The sequence below is a fragment of the Diabrotica undecimpunctata genome, chromosome 6 (genome assembly GCF_040954645.1).
Source record: "Diabrotica undecimpunctata isolate CICGRU chromosome 6, icDiaUnde3, whole genome shotgun sequence".
NCBI classification, from domain to species: domain Eukaryota; kingdom Metazoa; phylum Arthropoda; class Insecta; order Coleoptera; family Chrysomelidae; genus Diabrotica; species Diabrotica undecimpunctata.
Genome location: NC_092808.1, coordinates 25,763,399 through 25,784,566, shown reverse-complemented (window position 1 = coordinate 25,784,566; position 21,168 = coordinate 25,763,399). Strand labels below are relative to the sequence as shown.

General features: G+C 32.3%; 1 protein-coding gene across 2 annotated transcripts in view; it reads right to left on the bottom strand.

Moving 5' to 3' along the window:
* The window catches only part of Eip74EF (Ecdysone-induced protein E74), a 735,282-nt gene that overhangs the window by 100,362 nt on the left and 613,752 nt on the right, over positions 1–21,168 (bottom strand). The window contains exon 1 of one of the 2 annotated variants that reach the window (XM_072534494.1): positions 1,239–1,711. The exons of the other annotated variant lie outside the window; for it this stretch is intronic. Within the exon in view, the coding sequence (XP_072390595.1) occupies positions 1,239–1,527 (289 nt within the window). The 5' untranslated portion in view covers positions 1,528–1,711. Of the gene's footprint in view, positions 1–1,238; positions 1,712–21,168 lie in introns of those variants that run through there. 2 annotated transcript variants of the gene reach the window in all.

The following is a 21,168-nucleotide window of genomic DNA, read 5'->3' as shown; positions in this document are numbered from 1 at the left end:
TCTAATGGAAAGGGGCCTGCAAATAATTTGCATGGGATTTTTGTGATTGTTTACTGATTATAAAGAAATCAAGGTTATCGGGTATGTTTTGTCTATTGGCGCTAATAACGATGAGAATTGACAGGTTTCAAAGGTGGGACAATATAGAAAATTGATATATTTTATTAAAAGTTGAATTTTTTAAGTGTATCAATATAAATTATTAAACCATTATTGAATTTTATTTTAGCATGGTACAAAATTATTAAGGACTTACAAAAAAAATATAACTTTTATACCATTTACTGTATAACGATATAGTAAATAGCCTAAATGAATATTAAAAATATTTACGTATTGCACACTATATTTTACTAATACTTTAATCTTTAGTGATTGGTAGTAAATAGCTATTAATTACCATCCACAATTTATTTCGTTACATTAAATCTAACAAGGATAACAATAAAAAAATAATTCGTTATTATATCGATCGATCAAGCAAAATTTTTAGTTTAATTTTTTTTAATAAAATAAAAAATTGTCAATATTAAGTACAATTGGTCACAAAATATGACATTTCACGAGCTGCAATACCTGCAATTTTTACTAGTTTTTTAAAAAATATATATAAATTACCACAAAAATTGAAAAAGTGTATTCTAAATCAGCGATTCGTCTTATCTTTAAAGAGGAAGAAATTGATATTTAAGAAATTATATTTTAAATTACAACACTATTAAATTTATTATTATTAACTATTTCCATACTATATTTTATATTTGTTGATATTTTTGGAATTATATAACTGATTCCATATTTGCAAAATTCAGAATTTCAAATAAGCAATATGAATAAAATTAATTCAATACATAATTCTATATATATATATATATATATATATATATATATATATATATATATATATATATATATATATATATATATATAATAATAATAATAATAATAAAGCATTCTTGATTACTTAATTTTTTATGAATTTGGTAGAATTTTCCATAACATTTAAATAAAAAATAATTATATAATTTGAGTATATTTAAGTAAACTCCAATTAAATAATGTTTTGCACATAACTAAAATTTAAAATAATTATTTTTTTCTAAATGTTTCAGGAATTGATCATTTAAAATAATGAAATATGCAAAAATTGGAAATATTTTAGGTAATATAATTAATTAAATAATATATTATATAATGGCATATATGAAACAATTAGATATTTAAATTGTGTCACTTACATCGTTTAATTAAACTCTTCTTAAACGGCTTATAATCTCCCCCATCCTCCACAATCATTTTATCCTCAGTATCATCACTCTCAGTTCCTGAGTCTCTCGCAGGACTAACCCTGCCACAATGCACCCTTAAGTCCAGCGGGCCTTCGTCCTCAACACTAGAACTACTGCTGCATACATAGTCCTCGCACTCTTCTTTGACAATTTCTTCTTTAACGTGCACCAGCGATTTTAACAAGGGCAGTTCACCGAGCAGAGGCATTTTGGGTTGTTTAACAAGTATCATTGTCATTACAAAAGCATTTGACACTTTAAGAGTTCCGATAATAATTCACTATTTGAACTCCGCGCGTATTCTGAAAGTGGCTGATATGCCGCACTGTACTAAACCTTCACGTAGCGCAGTGAATACTGGCCCACTGACTCATATAACAAGGCAAGTCCGACGAGACTGACGAATATACGAACCGCGGATCTCGGTTAGACTCGTGCCGGCTACGGGTTGAAAGTGAAATGATATTCGTGGATGATGCGCAGAGTTAGAAAAGTTGGGTTAGGTTATGTATTTCAGCTAGAGCATAGGCGGTAGCTAGATTGATAGAGAATCTTATTGCGGTGTCGCATACAATGTTAGAAAATTGTTGTATAAACAAAAGTCGACGAGACTAGAACTGTTAGATTTAAGTTTCCGGGTGGGTGGTATATTTAAACCATCTCTGACTCTTTTTAGGATGTGATTTTTATCTCAGGTCGTACGCTGACTTTGTTATGAATGTAAATGTACGAGTATATTATTATTAAGTATAAAATTACTGAAAACTCTATAATTTATAAAAAAATAAACTGTTAGGTAAAAATAATTTAAAAGAAGTCTCTTATTTTTATGTACAATAAAAGGTAATGCTTTTGTACTGTTCGAAGCACATTGTGTATTTTTTATTGCTATACTCTAAGTGCTATTCCAGCTATTTCTAGTCCAACTTTGAGGTCAGGCGTACTTGCTAAAATAAAGTAAAATGTTTTGTTAAAACACATGCAAATATTCTGTTGTAAAATACTCTGATTTTTTAGTTTTAAAATTTTTAAAGGAAATATCAAAGATCAAATCAATTACAACGAAAAGAAATCCAACAAGATAATATACGTCCCACCGAGAAAGAAGTATTTGAAATAACAAATATTTTTAATCAAGAAAATATTGAAACAAACAGAATAAAGGCATCAAAAGTAGACAAAAAGATACAGAAGTAGAAATTGATGTTTCCATTACAGTGTGACCTTATTTCTTAAGCAAGAAAAATTAGCGGTAGTGAACGTGTATCTCTACAGGTAAATCAGGAAATATCTGCAGCTGGAAAGTGTATTTTACCACAGGTAATGAAAATACTTATCAGTTCGAAAACATGTCACTTTTGATGAAAGTTTTTTTCAAGGGTCTACAGAACCTGATGTTATTTTTTATGAATAGAAAATATGTATTTTGTGTACCACCATAAGCTCACCAAGATATATTATTTTATTAGTAATACGGATTCTTCAAAATGTTAGAACTAGACTGAAAGTTTTTCTTAGTAGCCCAATTCTTAAACTTCACATCAGTACTGTAGTCTAGCTTTACTGAGGTTGAAATAAACTTTTGGTGATTGCATAGCTAAGCTTTTTTGGTAATTTGCTATAAATAACGAATTTCTTTTGGTAGAAAATCCAAATCGAAAGAATAAAAAAATATACATCTTCTTCTTCTTCTGGTTCCTATCCGTTTCGGATGTTGGAAATCATATTGGCAATCATGACCTTGCTCGCTGCGGCTCGAAACAGCTCCGTTGAGGTTTTCTTAAACCATGTTCTTAAATTCCGCAGCCATGATATTCTCCTTCTACCGGGGAAAATAAATATACATAGCTTGAAATAAAAGTTGAAAATGAAAAAGCACGTGACAATTTAAAAAAAATTAAAAGATTTTTGTAACAGATTTTTTTTTATGCAGACATGACTGTTTGTTTTTCAATGTGCCTCCAGTAAGTTGTCGTTCCATCGTTTTCGTGGTCTTCTCACTGATCGTCTTCCTTTTGGGGAACTCACTCTGCCGTCTTTAATACTCTATTTGTTGTCATTCGGCTTACATTATCGTTCCATTCTACTGTTCCATTTCTTACCCAGTCCTTGATGTTCTCCACCTGATGGTTTTACCATCAACTTTAGAGTTTTCTTCTTCTTCTTCTTCTTTTTATGTAGACATGACTGTCTGTTTTTCAATGCGCCTCCAGTAAGTTGTCGTTCCATCGTTTTCGTGGTCTTCCTACTGATCGTCTTCCTATTGGAGAACCGTCTCTTGCCGTCCTTACTATTCTATTTGTTGTCATTCGTCTTCTATGATCATTCCATTCTACTCTTCTATTTCTTACCCAGTTCTTGATGTTCTCCACCTTGCATCTACGTCGTATATCTGTACTTCTAGCTCTGTCCCATAGTGTCTTGCCATGAATTTTTCTAAGTGTTTTCATCTCTGCTGTGTCTAACATCCTTTTTGTCCTCTCTGTGTCAGGTCGTGTTTCTGCCGCGTAAGTTATATTTCAGGCAGCCTGCGGCTCTGTTTGCTCCATTCACTTGATCTTCCACTTCAGTTTCGAGCTTTCCGTAGCTAGATAATGTAATGCCTAGATATTTAAACTCCATCACTTGTTCTACTATCTGACCTTCCAGCTCCAGTTAACATCTTAGTAAATTTGCTGTTGTAACCATGTATTTTGTCTTTTTTGCGGAAACTAACATGTTAAATTTTCTGGCGGTTATATTAAATTGGTATCCTTTTTTAGTTCTTACTTTTTTTATTATTTCATCCATAATCAGGTTGAAGAATAGAGGACTCAAGGAATCTCCCTGTCTTATCCCATTGCCAGCTTCAATAGGGTCGGTTAGTTTTTCTTCCACTTTTACTTTTATTGTGTTGTTTTGGTAAATATTTTCGATCGTTTTGATTATTCTTAGAGCGATCTCTCTTGCGTACAATAAGTGGATAACGTCCTTTAATTTGACCCGTTCAAATGCCTTCTTAAGGTCAACGAAACATAAACCTTGTTGTTTTTCTGGGGCTCGAACCCACATCCACCGAACCATTCGACACTGAAGCGAATGATAATCGGCCGCCTAGCCCGCTTGGCTATCTGACCGACATTTGTTATCAATTTGGTTGTTAATTTTAATGTTAATAATAATAATTAAAATATTCTGTCTTCTCTCTAAGTACTTCCTTTACGTCTGCCTCCTCAATATTTATTTCTTTGTTTGTCGTCACTTCTGGTGTTGGTGGTTCATTATCGTCACCTTTTACCAAACAGGCATCGAAAGTAGTCTGCCCATGTTTCCTTCTGAATATGTTTCGATTTGATTAATTCGTTGATCTCTTGTCTTTGTCCACTGATCATTCTTCATAATCCTTTTTGTGTTCCCTAGAAGTCGTGTTTCATCTGTTTTGAGGAGCTCAGCCAGTGTTCCCTTCTTATTTGTCTGACCAAAGTATTCGTTTGATTTCTGATTCGGTTATAGTAGTTATATGCCTGTTGTGTTCTGTATTGTAAAAAGGCTTTCTACTTTTCTTCACATTTTGTCTTTACTTCCTCTCTAAACCATGGGTTTTTCTTTTTTGATATGTTAGTGTTCCTTACTTTCCTCTCTCCAAGTCGTTGTGTTACTGCGTTAATTACATATGTTATTTTTAAGTTTTTCCCAGCTTTCCTCGAAGTTATCGTTTTCTACTATGTCATTCCCAGCAGTCTTCTCTGATATTCTTTTTCTGTATAAGTATTTCGTGGATTCCGTATTTAGTCCTTTGAATCTGATTTTTGTTTGTGTTGGTGCCGCTCTCTTGGGTGTAAAGTATTTCATGATTATTCTTATTTTACATAATACTAGGCTATGGTCGCTACCTACTTCTGCTGAGTTGAGGCATCTTACGTCGATTATTAGATGGATGTATATATCTCTGTTGGTTATAACATAATGTATCATATATCTTTGGTCACAGATGTTATTGAATGTATATTTGTGTTGGTCTTTGTGGCCGAAAAATGTGTTGTTTATTTTAAGTTCGTTATTCGTGACTGCCTATTCAAGCATTAAAACCCTCCAATATTATCATCTTGCCTCTGACTTGATGTACTACTTATAATTCGTCATAAAACGTTTCCCTTGTTGTTTAAGGCTTGTTATTTTCTGGGCCGTATACTTCGATGATGTTCAGGTATTCCTTTTTCGTTAAATGGAGTTAAATCGTATTCGTGGGCGCTAAATCAAGAGTTAAGATTTAACTCTTGTGAGATCTGGACGAACAAAAGGAATCGGAAAATATCATAAGTAGATCAAGTTATAGAGGGGAAACTGCAATATGTTGGACATATAGATTGGGAAAGACGATATTTTGTCTAAAAAGTTAAGAGAGTATCGTTTCAGCTCAAAGCAAAAAGAATTTTTACCTATGGTTTTGGAAAACTTAAGCCTCAATGTTATAGAATCAATAAAAAGAATTACAATGAAATACTTAAAGATATCGTATATCACAAATAAAGACTACAATCACAGGATAACTAGAACTAATTTGAAATTCACACGTACTACACATATATCATCTGGGATTCACACATTACTGCTTACAGGTTTATACTTAAAAATGTAAAAATTGTGATAAAATTCCCTTCTTAAAACGGTATATTATTTTCAAATATTTTTTCACTGAAATTTGACTTCGGATCAAATCCATTAGATAGTGGTACAATAATTTTGATATTAGTCCAGGATATGACGGTAAAAATAGTAGAAATCCTCTGAATTTTTTTTATATGCATCGATTTGCTTGAAATTTTGACAGTAGGTAGAAAATAGGTCAACGATCAAAATCTACTCTATACCAATATATGCTTTTCGTCTGGAGGTGGAAAAAGTTTATCTACAAAAATCATGGTACTTACTCGTTAGAATACTGAATTTTAACACAAAAATGTTCTGTAGAGTTTTTTTCGAAAAGTCAATATTTCTGGAGTTATCTGTGACTGAAAGTTCACAAATTACACGTTAAAAAATCATGTTTTTAAACAGTTTTTCGAGAATAACCCGTTTCATTTGAATTTTTGAAAAAATTCGTTTTTTATTATTACCATAAACTTAATATTAATAAAGTTATGGCTGTTCGAAAGTAGACTTTTATTCATTGAATACAAATATAAACATATGATGTTGAATAATCGGAAAACGGTAAGTTTTTAATGGAAACTTTTTTAAAGATCTTAAAAACGCATTTAAAATGACCACTACTAAAAGTGATTTGCATGCAAAAAAGTTATAACTAAAATAAAGTTAGTATATATTTTTTGTGACGCAGAAAGTACTGTGACGCGTTCGTTTTTCATTCACAATTTACTTTATTTATATATAAATGTTACATTCTGGAAGTTTAACAGGTTTCGAAGGTTTAGTTTTGAAAAAATTCGAGTTTAAAGTGAAGGCACTATTTGCGGAATTTCTCAAAAAATCCTTTTTTTTTTCAAAATAACTTAACAACTAAAACAGATGCACGGTCCACGTTTTAGAGTAATTTCTTCCGTATTACTTTGAATCAATGACAAGATACAAGCCCAAATATTTCATCCTGCAATAAACTGATAAGGGAGTTATGATCCTGTAGCAACCAACCATTCCTGTGTCACTGATCGGCGTCTAAAGGTTTTTACCCTTAAAAAGAGTTCTACACGGTCTGCAGTTCTTCGGACAACGCCAGTAGATTCTTGTTGTTGCCTTCCAATAGCCAATATTTAAACCGAGGAAAGCAATGCAAATATGAATTCTTTTCGTTTTTTATATTGTAAAAGAGCAGCAGAATGTGAAGGAGACACTAAATGACGAAAGAGAAACACGAAAATTACTCTGGTATGGACATATGCGAAGGATGGACGAGACAAGAATACAGCTGAGAACATAGAAATGAAAACAAAGCAAAAGGAGGAAGGTCCATAATTGCAGTGGAACGGGCAAATAAAAACAGCAATGGAAGAATGACCAAACTGAAGATCTACATGACAAGAAAAATGGCTATTGGGATGTGATAAATAGCAAACAGGATGAGAATATGCTGTGTACAGTCACGAATAAGTGAGTAAGTAAAAAAAAGCAAAAATGGGGTTTCTATATCTACTGTCTACTGATTTTACTGTCACCTATGCTTTGTACGTGTCCGTACCATCTTAGTTGGTTGATTCTGATGTCCTCTGTTATTTTATGTTTAACGCCCATGATTTATCTCGTTTTTTACTCTGTATAATCTTGATTTGCCGGCCGCTCTCCTCCAATAATCCATTTCTCCTTTATAGTTTTCTCCTTCAGTTGCAATATTTTACTTTCATATATAATATACACAACGCAAAAGTCTAGGGATATTTTTATAAATAGACGTATTTTGTTTATCTGTAATCAACTTAAAAAAAGTAATACAAAATTTGTAGTTTAAATTGTTGTCAAAAAAATGTCAAAAACCATAAATTGCAAAAAAAAAACAGAAAATTGGAGCAAAAAAAGAATTTGCAAATCACCCATGTTTCACATACCACCATAAAATGTCAAAAATACGAAATATAAACTTAAAATAAAGTATGGCCACCACGTTGGTTTATCACAGCTCTACATCTACTGTTCATGCTCCGAATCACATTGTTAATGTCTGCTTGAGGTATTTGTGTCCATTGTTCTCTCAGAAGCTCTTTTACTTGAAACTCATTGTAGATATTGTCCATATATGGAGTAATTCTTCGTTAGAGCATGTCCCATACATGCTCAATGGGATTCAAGTCCGGTGATTATGCTGGCCACGGCAATACATCAATACCCTCGTTATCCAACCAGTTTGTTACAATATGCCCAACATGTGGTCGAGCGTTATCATGCATAAAGTAAAAATTTTCTTTAACAGCAGCAGCAAACGGGCGCACAACAGGTTCAAGAATAGTGTCCAAATATTGCTAACTTGTGAGAAAGCCACGTGGGAAAATGAGGTCAGTTCTTCCGCCCCATGCCATTATTGTACCACCTCTGTATGCGTACACTTCTTGAAGATGTCGTAATCGTTCTCCATTTCCGGGTCGTCTCCAAACTCTTGTCTGACGAGAATCTGGATGAAATCCATATCTAGACTCGTCACTAAACAAAACTGTGGCCGTCATTGTCAGTCCAATTCTGAAACTCTTGACACCAGGTTAATCGTGCAGCGCGATTGCCTCTAGATAGAGGTGGACATCTCAGTGGTCGCCGACTACGAAGATTAGCTTTTTGCAGACTATTCCTCACAGTATTGCTGCTAATTGTTACATTATGTGAATGCTGTAATTCATTAACCAGCTCGGGTGCTGTAATTGTTGGCTGCCTTCTGGCATTTAAAATTAAATATCGGTCTTGAGCGACGGTTGTAGAGCCACCACGTCCTGGATGTTGCTCGGCTGGACTCCCAGTGTCTCTAAACCGACGCCACAAACGACTTACGACGTTTTGGGAGACACCCCGCTGGTCAGCGACTTGAGTTTGTCGCATACCAGCTTGACAGAAGCCCACGGATCTATTCATCTCGTCCAACGTTAAATTTTGTCGTTGCATGGTAAAAAGACAATATATTTAACTCATCTATTAAGCAAGAATGGTATAAAGTGACTAAAATTAAAAATAAACAAAACATATAAATGTCGATTTTTTTGTCCCTTATAAAAAACATTCTAAAACACGTATTGCTATCAGCTTTACAATTTTTTTTTTTTGATAAGAAGTGAGAATCTGTATCAACAATTATAGTACAAGCAAATTTATATGGTAATAATATTTCTGTCATTGGTATTGTCAAATTAATAAAATATCCTTAGACTTTAGCGTTGTGTGTAATACCTTAGACAATGTTATTATAGATTCTGTGTTAAATTTCTCTCGAAATTGTTTTATCTATCCTGGTTATTTCTGGGTTTAATCTCTTCATCCAAATTGCCGTTATTGGTCATGTGTATGACTAAATATTTATACATTTTACGGTGATTTATTTATTAGTGTTGCTCTTTCAAAATTATTCTGTTTTTTGATATTTACTTCTAAGCCCCTACACCCGATCGCAAAAAAAACATTTATTATCAGTACAACGCATTATGTGTAAAAACTTTCTTAATATTCTTTATATTTTATCGTATTTTCTGTGTTACACATTATGTATCTATTTTTTAAACCTCAATGTGCTCGAAGTATTAATCAGACCAATAACATTTATCGAATGACACAATTTCAAGATTTGATCTACAGTAAAACCTAGCTTGCTATGCTCAAAAAAGTTTGCTATAAGCTATAAGTAATATATTATTAGATAATAACGTATGAAAGTCCTCTCGTGGCACCCTCCGCTGGCGAGTAGGCGGTTTGTGTAATAAACAATCTTGCCAAAATTTTATATATATTTTATATCCCAAAACTAAGTTCGGTCCAGGTAGTAACAGACTTATTCTTACCAGTGAGAATCTTTAGTGCACTACATTAAATACAGAAGCGAACTAATAATATTTATTACATGTACTGTTTTATAATTTTATTGCTTTATTACGTTGGATATATATGACATTTTTCACATTTGGCCCCGGTGAAGATAGCCTTAAATTAGCTGTCAATTATATGTTATATGTAGACTTCGGCAAATATGCAAATAAAAATGTAGAAAATATGCGCATAAATATGCACGTGTTTACCCGAAAATATGCAAATATTTTACAAAATATACATACAAATAAATAAAAAAATCGTAAAATATTAACAATTTTATTTAAAAAAAAGTGTACATAACTAAATATTTCCTACTATTCATTAAGATTTACATTTATTTTAAGTAACTACATCATTTTTAAGTATGAATAAACTTATTTAGAATTATGGTAACAATAAATGACCAAGTGGTGTTCAAAATTTTCTAACAAAAACTTGTGGCTTCTGTCTGAGTACATATATTTATATATGGAAAAACTTCGTTCAACAATAACTGATGTAACGGGAGCATTTTTCAAACTAACCAAAACATTTGGTTCTAAATTAATTGTTTCCGAAATATTTCCAGCTAGAACACTGACTACTTCAGAAAGAATATGGTAACCTTTATTTTTTTCCATAGTAGTTTCAATTTTTTTTAAAATATCTTTTCCAATATTACCTCTAACGTTCCGACAACATGACGCAAATTCTTTTATTAATGCTGTACTTTCGAACAATGACAGTTTTGGTGATTCTAACTGAGTAATTGTTTTTTGAACAAAACTAAAATTTGATTTTATAAATGAAAGTTCTTGTTGAAGCAAGTTACTCTGAAAAGTTTGTTTAGAATCCAAAAGAGATTGGGAACTTTCATCTGTTAACGTATCAATTATGTTCTTTATTTTAACAAAATGATTTGCATAAAAATTAGCTGCTTCTAACCATGTTCCCCATCGCGTTAAAATAGGTTGTGGTGGAAGAGGAATGTTAGGTAGCATTTCTTTATAAAGTTGAATTCTTATAGGAGATTTAAGAAATACTTTTTTGACACTGGATATCATGGTATTTACAAGAGGAAACTTTTTTCGTATTTCCTCTGCAACTCTGTTTAATCCATGCGCTACACAAGTAACATGTATTAAATCTGGGAAAAATATTTTTAAATTTTGTCCTGCTTTCACCATATAAGGAGCAGCATCCGATAAAATAAGCAGTAATTTATTAGAAGGAATAGTTGTCGGAAGAAAAAAAGTTGCTAATGTTTCTTGTATAAAACGCGAAATTGTTAAAGCATTTGTTTTCTCAAGTTGCTGGCATGAAATAAGATGAGATTTTGGTAAGGTATCTTCTTTAAGAACACCAATCAATAAATGAGCAATATATTTTCCTGAGGAATCAGTGGTTTCGTCTACAGATATGTAAAAATAATTATCTGCATTATTTCTTCCTTAATATTAATTAACACCGACGAGTATAGCCCGTTCACATTATTTCTTCTTAGAGACCGATCACTTGGAACATTAAGTTTGCAATATTTTTTTAGAAACGAACTAAAATTTACATTTGCTAATTTTGAAAGCGGTATGTTTGCAGACACTAATGCGCGACACAAGTCTTCATTAAAAGTTTCTTGCTCATCTAATTTTTTTGAAGTAGATTGGAAACATTTAGCCATTGAAGTTTGATGTTTTCCTCCTATTTTTCCTTTTTTTGCAATGTGTGAAGCAGTTCTCACTTGTTGGTCTATCTGAAATTTCTTCTCACATGCTATCTATAAATAAAAATAAAAACCTTTATTTTAACCCAACCTTTAAAATATAAAAATATACAAGGTGTTTTTGGTTAATCAAATAACTGGTTTGAAAAAAAAAAACACTCGCTAAGTGTTTTAAATGCAGTATTAATCCACAAATTAGTTTTTGTTACTAACCATTAGTACATCATATAACTTATTTTAAAATTCAAAAAAAGTTTTTTTTTTGTTAATTCAATTACAATAAAAATAATTGTGTTTTAGAATAGCTGACTTTATAAAAAAAAGTAAAGGTGAAAATTTTTTCTAAATACACACCATTGTATTGTACCATGGACAATTTTTTCTCACTAAAGGAAGCTATTTTTCATTTAAAAACAACCTACGAGTACTAAATTTCAAGTAAATACGTTTATTGGTTTTAAAGTTATTGTTGTTATTAACTAAAAGAATTTAATTTTTTTTAATTTTAACACCCTGTATCTCGAAAAGTAAATAAGTTTGACCCCTCATTAACTATATCGTTTTGTTCAATTTTTCGAGAAGTATCTACAGTCAAACGTTGTAAGTGTCATTTGGAAACACCCTGTATGTATGAAATATTAGATATTTAATAGAAAATATTAGATACTTACAATTTTGCCACAGACTGAACAGTAGATTTTTCCCATATCCATAGACAGCTCTTTATAAGGTTTAATCCAAGTTGAAGCACTGGTTGTTTTAGGCATTATAAAATCACAATCTTCCTTTTTGTTACGCACAACGAGTGTTTACGCTTTGAATATCAAAACAAAAATGATTTACAAATCTGAGCATCAAATTAGAAATGTTTAGGTACCTAATTCAATAAACTGGGAGATTTTGGAAAATCCCTAAATTAGGAACAAAACTATTAGCCGTTTACCTGCTGTTAAGATACAATAAATTGTAGATAGATTTGGGGATTAGATCATAAAATGCAAATGAGCGAACCCTTAGCGATTATCCAATAACTGAATGCCTCAGTGACCGAGACTTTCTAAGAATGTTGAGGGCTACTTAAATTGATCTTCTTTAAAATTGTAAATGTTTTGTACCTGTAGAGATTACGTACTTAGATCATTTCTTGATTAAAATGACTACAAAATGTTATACAAGAATTGAAATAAATTGGTATGTTTAAAAATTTTCAAATACAGTATAAAAATCTGAACTTTTATGCACTTTATGCAAACTTTTATACAAATATGCCAAAATATGAAATATTTGCATAAAATATGCACAATATGCAAAATATGCAATATGCATATTTGCCGAAGTCTAGTTATATGCATCAAATCTTTTCAAATGCAAAGAGAAAAAAGCTTTTAAAAAGTACATTTTTATTATATTATTTTATGGAATCTGCAATTTTATAATTTATATAAAACACGAATGAATTAATATTTGTTTCTTTTGATATTAATTGCATTTAATTATTAGACATTTTTTTGGGAAATTATGCTTTGATAGGTTACCGCATAGATTTGGCAATAGTGTAAGAACCCTCGTCAGATTGCAACATATGTCTTTTTAACTCTATTATTTATACTGAAATTTTACTATTTACTTTTAAACACGGTTTTAAATTATATTTACTTTTTTGGTAATTCTAAAGTATTAATTTTTAAATATCTTATTGCTTTCGATTGCATATGTTTCATTTGTAATGTAAATTTCAACACTGCCAAACACCAATATTTCGTTCTGTCAAACTCATTTGAGGCTATCTTCACTGGGACCAAATGTGAAAAATGTCCATATACGAGTCCCTATCCCATATGAGTTGGCGCACCTATGGAATTTGCAGTTTAAGTCGATTACCATAAACAAATTATATTTTGCAAAGTTTTTATAAGTTTCCATATTAATTAATATGGCATTTTTATTAATATTTATTAAAAACATTACCCTTATGGTTTTTTATTCATTTTCAACAATAAAAAAAATTACTTAACCATAGCTATGTATTCACTTCTGTCAACATACGTTGATTTTTTCATAATTACGTTAAATCCAGGTAGCTATGGAAAAATTACATCAAAACAGTAATATTGTCATTTAATGTCAAATGTATTTTGCAGTATTGTAAACCTTTGCCGTTTGTGGATTGTACAATGGGTCCAGGTAAAGGTCTCGATGACAAAATTTGTTCAATCATTATTAGATTTTTTTATTCTGGAAAATCCAATTCGGAAATCGCGAATATGTTGCAAATCGAAGGGCATTAAGACGCATTATAGTGAAAAATTGACGAGCAAATTATATAGAGTTGAGCGTATTATGGAGTGAAGTTATTGGAAGAGACGTTTCTAGATCAACATGTCATCGAGAGGCCCAAAAATTAGGATTTGGTACTTACAAAGTAAGTTTTATAGTTGAAAAAATTAGTACGAATTGTTTTTAATAAATTTCATTTTATTTTAGGCTAAGGAAAAGCCACTTTTAATATTACAACAAAAGAAAAATAGACTAAGATGGTTAAAAGAGCATAAAGATTCTACTCAGTCCAATGGAATTCAATACAATGGAGTGATGAGTCCAGATTTGAAGTATGTGTTGGAGACAATAGGAGTCGCGTTATTTGCAGGAAAAATGAAGCTTTCCATCTCAACTGTCTAAAGAGAAAAGTCAAATTTTCTGCATCGGTCATGATCTGGTGCAGCATGTCGTCTAAAGGTGTGGGAAAGTTACATTTTATCGATGGGATTGTAAACACGAACAAATATTTTACGAGTAGAAGAATTTCTTTTACCGATTATGGATCACCGTTTAACATCAGCGCAAGATTTTGTTTTCCTACAGGACAGCGCAGGTTGTCATACCTAAAAAAAAAGAGTTTAAAATGGATTGAAGACCATGGCACACCACTTCTGGAATGGGTTTCTAACAGCCCCGACTAGTCCCCGATAGAGCTGCGCTTTTATTTTTTTTCTCTAAAATTTTATTTTCTTATCAATCTAACGTTGTTAATATAAATCGAAAAAATATACTAGGGAACATCAAGGATATAAAACATAGTCATACAAGGAGATCTTACACGACATAAAATTAAAGAAAATATAGACCAAATAACATACAAAAAGAGTGCTAAAAAACTGTATTATTTATGTAATATAAAAGTATAAATTTATCATTTTGCTTATTGACACATTCATATCTTCAAATATACCGTCTATACCCTACATTTGGAACACTATTTTAAATAAACTTAAGCAAAATTTTGCACTACCAAAATTTAAGCTCATTTTGATAGTTGATTTTCTCGTGAACGGATAACGGAAAATGTTCACAAAACATGAGACTACAACATGGTTTCGATAAACTCACTCTTTTCCTCCCTACTGGGTGTCTCAAACTTAACATAAGAAAACAAATTTTTTACGCGGTATAAGATCAAAAGAGAATGATGAAAGGGTTGCTGGTGTGAGCACATATTCATGAATGTTAGGGAAATAAGTCTTCTCTGTAATAAAACCTATTACGGATTGTGAGTAAAAGACTTATTTCCCTAACATTCATCAAAAGACAAGTTTGAGTAAACCTTTGCCCAACAGTGTAAATACCAAAGAAAAAGTTTAAAAGTATAAAAAATAATTAGCGGAATCCGTTAGTACGTTCACGAGAAAATCAACTATCAAAATGTGCATAATTTTTGGCGGTGCAAAATTTTTTCCGTTAAGTTTATATTAAACGTCAAATAAATGAATACGTAATTTTTCTCGGTGAGACCAAAGATGTGTATTAAAAAATTAACCCAAAATTTTAGTACATTTATCTAAAGATAACCAATTACGAAATTTCAAATTGATATTTCGTTAGGATGCAGTCACAAATACAGTGATTCGACGAGATGTCTGTTTAGTTAATTTAATTTAATTATGCGTTATAATTAGTTGGTATCTAAGGCAAAATGTACATGTTCGCATTACATAACCATTTTAACCTACAGAAAGTCCAAATAATTAGTATATAAAAAATTAAATAAATATTTACAAGTAAGAGATATTAAATAAAGCTAAATTTAAAAGTTTTAGATAACTAATTAATTACACGATTCTAAAGGATAGTACACGCTAGATATTTTGTGTAATTGGTATATAAACTTTTATACAGGATGGTTGGTCCAAAAAGGAAACAGAGTCATTATCAGGAACGCCACATTTTTCAGAAAACCTAGCGACACGTCGATTTTTTAATTAAGGGAGACATATTTTCCCGTATTTTTCCATTATTTCACTTTGACCCCTAAACGGGGGTAATGGCAATGGAGTTCAACTAAGATAGCGCTTTAAAGCCCTAGAAATTCCCTAGACACTAGTGTTTAAATTTTTAAAAGTAATATTTTTAGCCGGTTACTTATTTTTTAGTTGACCAAATATTGAAACTAATGATCATCGGCGTCCATACAATGATAAAGGTTGTCTTCGAAAAGTTTTTTTACATTCCGAAGCATTTGCGGAGTGTTTCATCGAGTGGTGTTCTCTAGATTTCACTTTATAGGTGTCCCCACAAAACGAAATCAAAGAGAGACAAATCTGGTGACCGAGGAGCCCATTCCATGCTGCTACTACACCCAATTCAGCGCATTGGAAAGTGTTGGTCTAAATATTGACGAACAAATAAAGCATAATGCGGAGGAACATGCGTCCTGGTGAAAAGACAAATGATCTTCATCATATATTGTCGATCATTTTCAATTATACCAGTCAAAGCAGGAATAATCATGTCTTGCAGTAATGTAATCCAGCAAAATATATTCCAGACAAATTTCCAGGTAAAAAAAAATGGTCCCACCAGTCGATCACCGAAAATATCAGTCCATACATTTAATTTTTGTGGATATATACCCATCCGGTTAATTATCCATAGAACGTTCCTTTTTGCCTCCTTTTGGAGGCAAAAATACATCGTTTCGAGCACCTCAGTTTAAAAATTGTTTTCTGTATTTCCTTTAACCATTGCCTTTTGAGATTTTTAGATTTGGTTAAGTCCCATTATATATTAATTACAGAAGTGAAATGTCATAAGAGATTAGGTTTAAATTAAATTTGAGCAACGCTATGTCTTCATTCTGGATTTAAAGGTTTAAATCTTAATTTTTTTATGCTATTTTATACGGTTTTGTTTTTAGTATTTTCAACGAAAACACAAAAAGGTGATAGCGGATACAGGAAAACCTGTATATTGTTTATTCGAATAAAACTACAACTAGTGTAAATAAATTAATCTGTCGACACGTGTCCTATTTTTTTTAAATAAGTGACTTGTTTTTGAAGATCCCTATCTCGTGTTTATAAAAGTAGAAAATTTCCTCATATTACGCGAAAACTATTACAAATATATCAAACAAATGTGTATTAGATTACAAACTCGTCGTGTTATGGTTTCAAGGTAAAATCAGAAGGCAATGAATGTCCATAGGGTCTCTTAAATTTTCCGATACTTCAATTAAGATATCGAAAAAAGCCATGAGCTTCTTCAAGTTTTGATATCTGTATATTAAAATGTAATTTGTTATTTGAATTACTTTCAAGTACTTAAAAAATTCCACTTTATGTACTATTGTACGATGTTTAACTCTCAGACAAAGTTTTTTCTGCCGTGTACAATAATTTAATACTTGAAATTACAACTTGTTTACAATTAAGCAATAAATATTATATATATATATATATATATATATATATATATATATATATATATATATATATATATATATATATATATATATATATATATATATACATATATGTAACCACATGTCTGTGATAGACCCGTTAGCACTATGGGCACTCTTGTCTGTACATTGTTTGACGAAAGAAAGTTTATTTTTAGATGGTCTGGGGAAACATTTCAACGATGTGAACTGAATGATTTATTGACGTAATTCGTCTAAATTTCCGGCAGGTTCATGCTTATGTCCGTAAATTTGTTGCTTCACATAACCTCACACGAAAAAGTCCAAAGGTGCAAGATCAGGAGAGGGAGGTGGCATTTTTATTTTACCTTTTGTACTAATAACTCTCGACTATCTTGCCGCGACCAAATTTTTTCCATATTAATAGTTAATGCTCGAACTGCTGGAATTATGTGATTTCTCAGGAGATCTAGGTATTTACGACGACATAAATGGCTCACAATGAAAAAAGGCCAATTTGTTGTCACCTAAAATACCAGCCCAGACAAAAATAATACTCATCTGTAAACAAGATTTTTTTCATGAAATCTTCGTCACGAATATTAGCGATCAGAACGATGTCGTCTGCAAATTTTAGATTACTAAGGTATTCTCCATCAATGGATAGGCCTTTGTTCTGTCAGTTAATTTTGCTGAATACATTTTCTAGGGTTGCGGTGAAGCGCTTTGGGGATATTGCGTCTCTTTGTCGAATGTTTCTGGTAGTGTGAAATTCTGAGCGATTTTATAAATTTTTACTTCACCTTTTGTTTTTCTATAGGGAAAGATGGTACACAGTAAGACGCGGTACACAGTAAGACAACCAATTTAAATTCAAAAGTTTTCTTCCATTTGCTTCGCCAATCTACATAAGGAGAGCTATTACATCACAGTCACTACTATTGTTATTTTTGCAATATGGCGTATAGTGTGAATGTGTTTAACTAAAACGTGTTTTTAATAGTATAAAGTTAAATTTAAACATTGTTGGTAAACATTGTTGGTAGACATTGTGTTAAACAATTCAGAGGAATGTTTTGCTGAAACTATAAGCAGTTATTGAGTGATCTGGCGCATCAGGTGTTGTGAACAAGGTACGTTGTTGTTTATAACTTATAACTTGTTGTACTTTTTCAGAATGGTAAATTTCAAAATAACCTTTAACAGTACACAACATTACTGGTTCATAGTGGGACTGTCTCACTGTATACCACAACTGAATATTAATACAATTACCTGAATATAATGATACCGTTTTTGTTGCAGATGCCTAGAAAACTGAATGTTCCACGCAAAATTGGCAAGACGTCTGCTGAACAGATGTCCAATGCTGTTAATGCTGTCATTGATGGAATATGTTCATTAAAACAAGCCGCACAACAATTTGATGTCAAATTTCAAACCCTTCAGAGATATGTGCAGAAGAAAAGAAATAATCCTGAAAATTTACCAATCATTATGCAACCAAATTATTCGGTGAACAAAATTTTTACAGATGAACAGGTAACTGTTCTGTGTAACTACTACATTAAAACTTGCAGTAATATGGCGTACGGCCTAACCACCGTAGCTGTAAAACGCATCGCATTTTATGTAGCTAAAGTAAACAAATTGAAGGTACCAAAATCATGGACAGAACGTAGAATGGCCGGTACCGACTGGCTTCGTGTATTTATGAAAAGAAAAAAGTTGAGCATACGATAACCTGAGGCGTGTAGCTTGGTACGCTTAACTTCTTTCAACCAATACAACGTTCAGCTGTTTTTTGATAATCTTCAAAACATCTTAAACAAATATTCTATTTTAATTGAGAGTTCAAGTATTTTTAATCTTGATGAGACTAGCACAAAAACCCCAAAAAAGTTGTGACTGAAAAAGGCATTGAACAAGTAAATAGCTGCACTAGTGGTGAACATGGTGTACTAGTTACCACCTGTTGTATAATATCCGCCCTTTGCACATACTCTCCACCAGTGATGGTGTTTCCACGTAAATTCTTTAAAGAGCATATGCTTAATGGAGCACCTCGTGGTACCTTGGGACTAGCTAACCCTTCAGGCTGAATGACAGCAGAACTTTTTTTACAAGTATTAGAACATTTTATCAAATACAGTAGCAGTTCCAAAGAAAATCCGTCGCTGCTAATATTTGATAACCACGAGAGCCACGTCACAGTGGAAGTAATCATGAAGGCTCGAGAAGCAGGTGTCCATATTTTGACGTTGCCCCCACATTGTAGCAACAAACTCCAGCCCTTAGATGTGGCTGTCTTTGGGCCTTTCAACGCATATTATAATGCTGCATGTGAGGCTTGGCTACTGAATCATCCAAGAGCGCCCATCACAATATACAATATCTCTGAGTTAGTTAGTGCAGCACACGATAAAGCTCTCGTACCTCAAAAAATTCGGTCAGGCTTTGAAAAAACAGGGATATGTCCCTTCAATCCAAATGTTTTAAGAGAGAGCGACTTTCTTGGATCGGCAGTGACAGATCGTCCTATGGAAATTGTAGAGGAGGAGTCCTTCAATAACGCCCTTCCAGGACCGTCGGCTGTAAACTCTGTTCCTCTAGACCCAAGTCCTGAACCACCCTCTTGAACTACCAAAGAAAATAAAAATTTCATTTCACCAGAGATGTTACAAGGATATCCTAAGGCCAAGGCAAAAAAAGTTAATAGGAAACCGAGAGAGAAGAAGAAAAGTAGGGTCCTCACAAGCACGCCTGAGAAAGATGCGCTCGAAGCAAAACGGAACCAGTTGGTTTCTTCGACAATGAAACAGACAGTTACACGTGTTGTGGATATTGAGAGTTCTTCGGATGAATGTGAACCAGTTTTTAATTTGGGAGATAGTGATGATAACGATGATTCTTGGATAGGACCAGTGGATAATGAAGCATTTGACTACAATCGTGACCCTGTAGAGGGTGACTATGTTTTAGTGGGATTCAAAGAAAAGTCCAAAAATATATTTTACGTGGGACTTGTTTTATCGTGCAACAATTCAGAAGTAGAGGTCAATTTTATGCACAAAACCAACAAAATAGGTGCCTCGTGTTTCGTATTTCCCACTGATTCTAATATTGCTTTCGTGGAGAAAGAAGACGTCAGATTTGTTCTTCCAAATCCAACGCCATTTCGCAGTAACAAAAGGCTGACAGCATCTTACAATAAATTTGAAATAAATTTTGGTCATCTAGACGTTCGCTAATTAGCCTTCATTTCAGATATCAGCTCTTATGTTTTCTTGGGAAATATATAAGTATTTTACGAAGTTATATTGACTTTTTTTTTATTTTTATTATCGAACTATGGAATATATCATTTTTTTTTTTAAAGAAAATGTTTGAGGTCCTCGAAAGGTCCGGATTGGATTCGACGTATATCCGAGCGATATATAAATTGTACGAAAATGCAGTTAGTTGTGTAAAAATTGGAACCAGAACCTCAATGAATTTAAAGTCACTAAAGGCCTAAAGCAAGGATGCTGTTTGTCACCGACACTCTTTAAAATATACGTCCAAGAAGCATTGAGGAATTGGAAAAATAAATGTAGATTTATGGGCATCGAAGTGGGACAAGAAACTCTGTATACATTGTTATCATACAATCGAAAATTATTTGAGGAATATACCAAATGGGGGCTTACTGTAAACATAAGCAAAACAGAATATTTAAAAATTGGAGGAAATACCACACATCTGAGGCTTGAAAACGCAGTTATAAAAGGCTGCAACCAGTATAAATATCTAGGAAGCATCATATCAGCAGATGGCAGAGTTAAGATAGATGTACAAAACCGAATAACCCAAGGGAAAAAATGCATCCGAATACTGAATTCATTACTGTGGTCTAATAAAATAAAGATGCATACCAAACTTCGCGTATACAGAGCAATTGTAGAACCAATTACCACATATGGTGCTGAATGTTGGACGATGACAAAGAA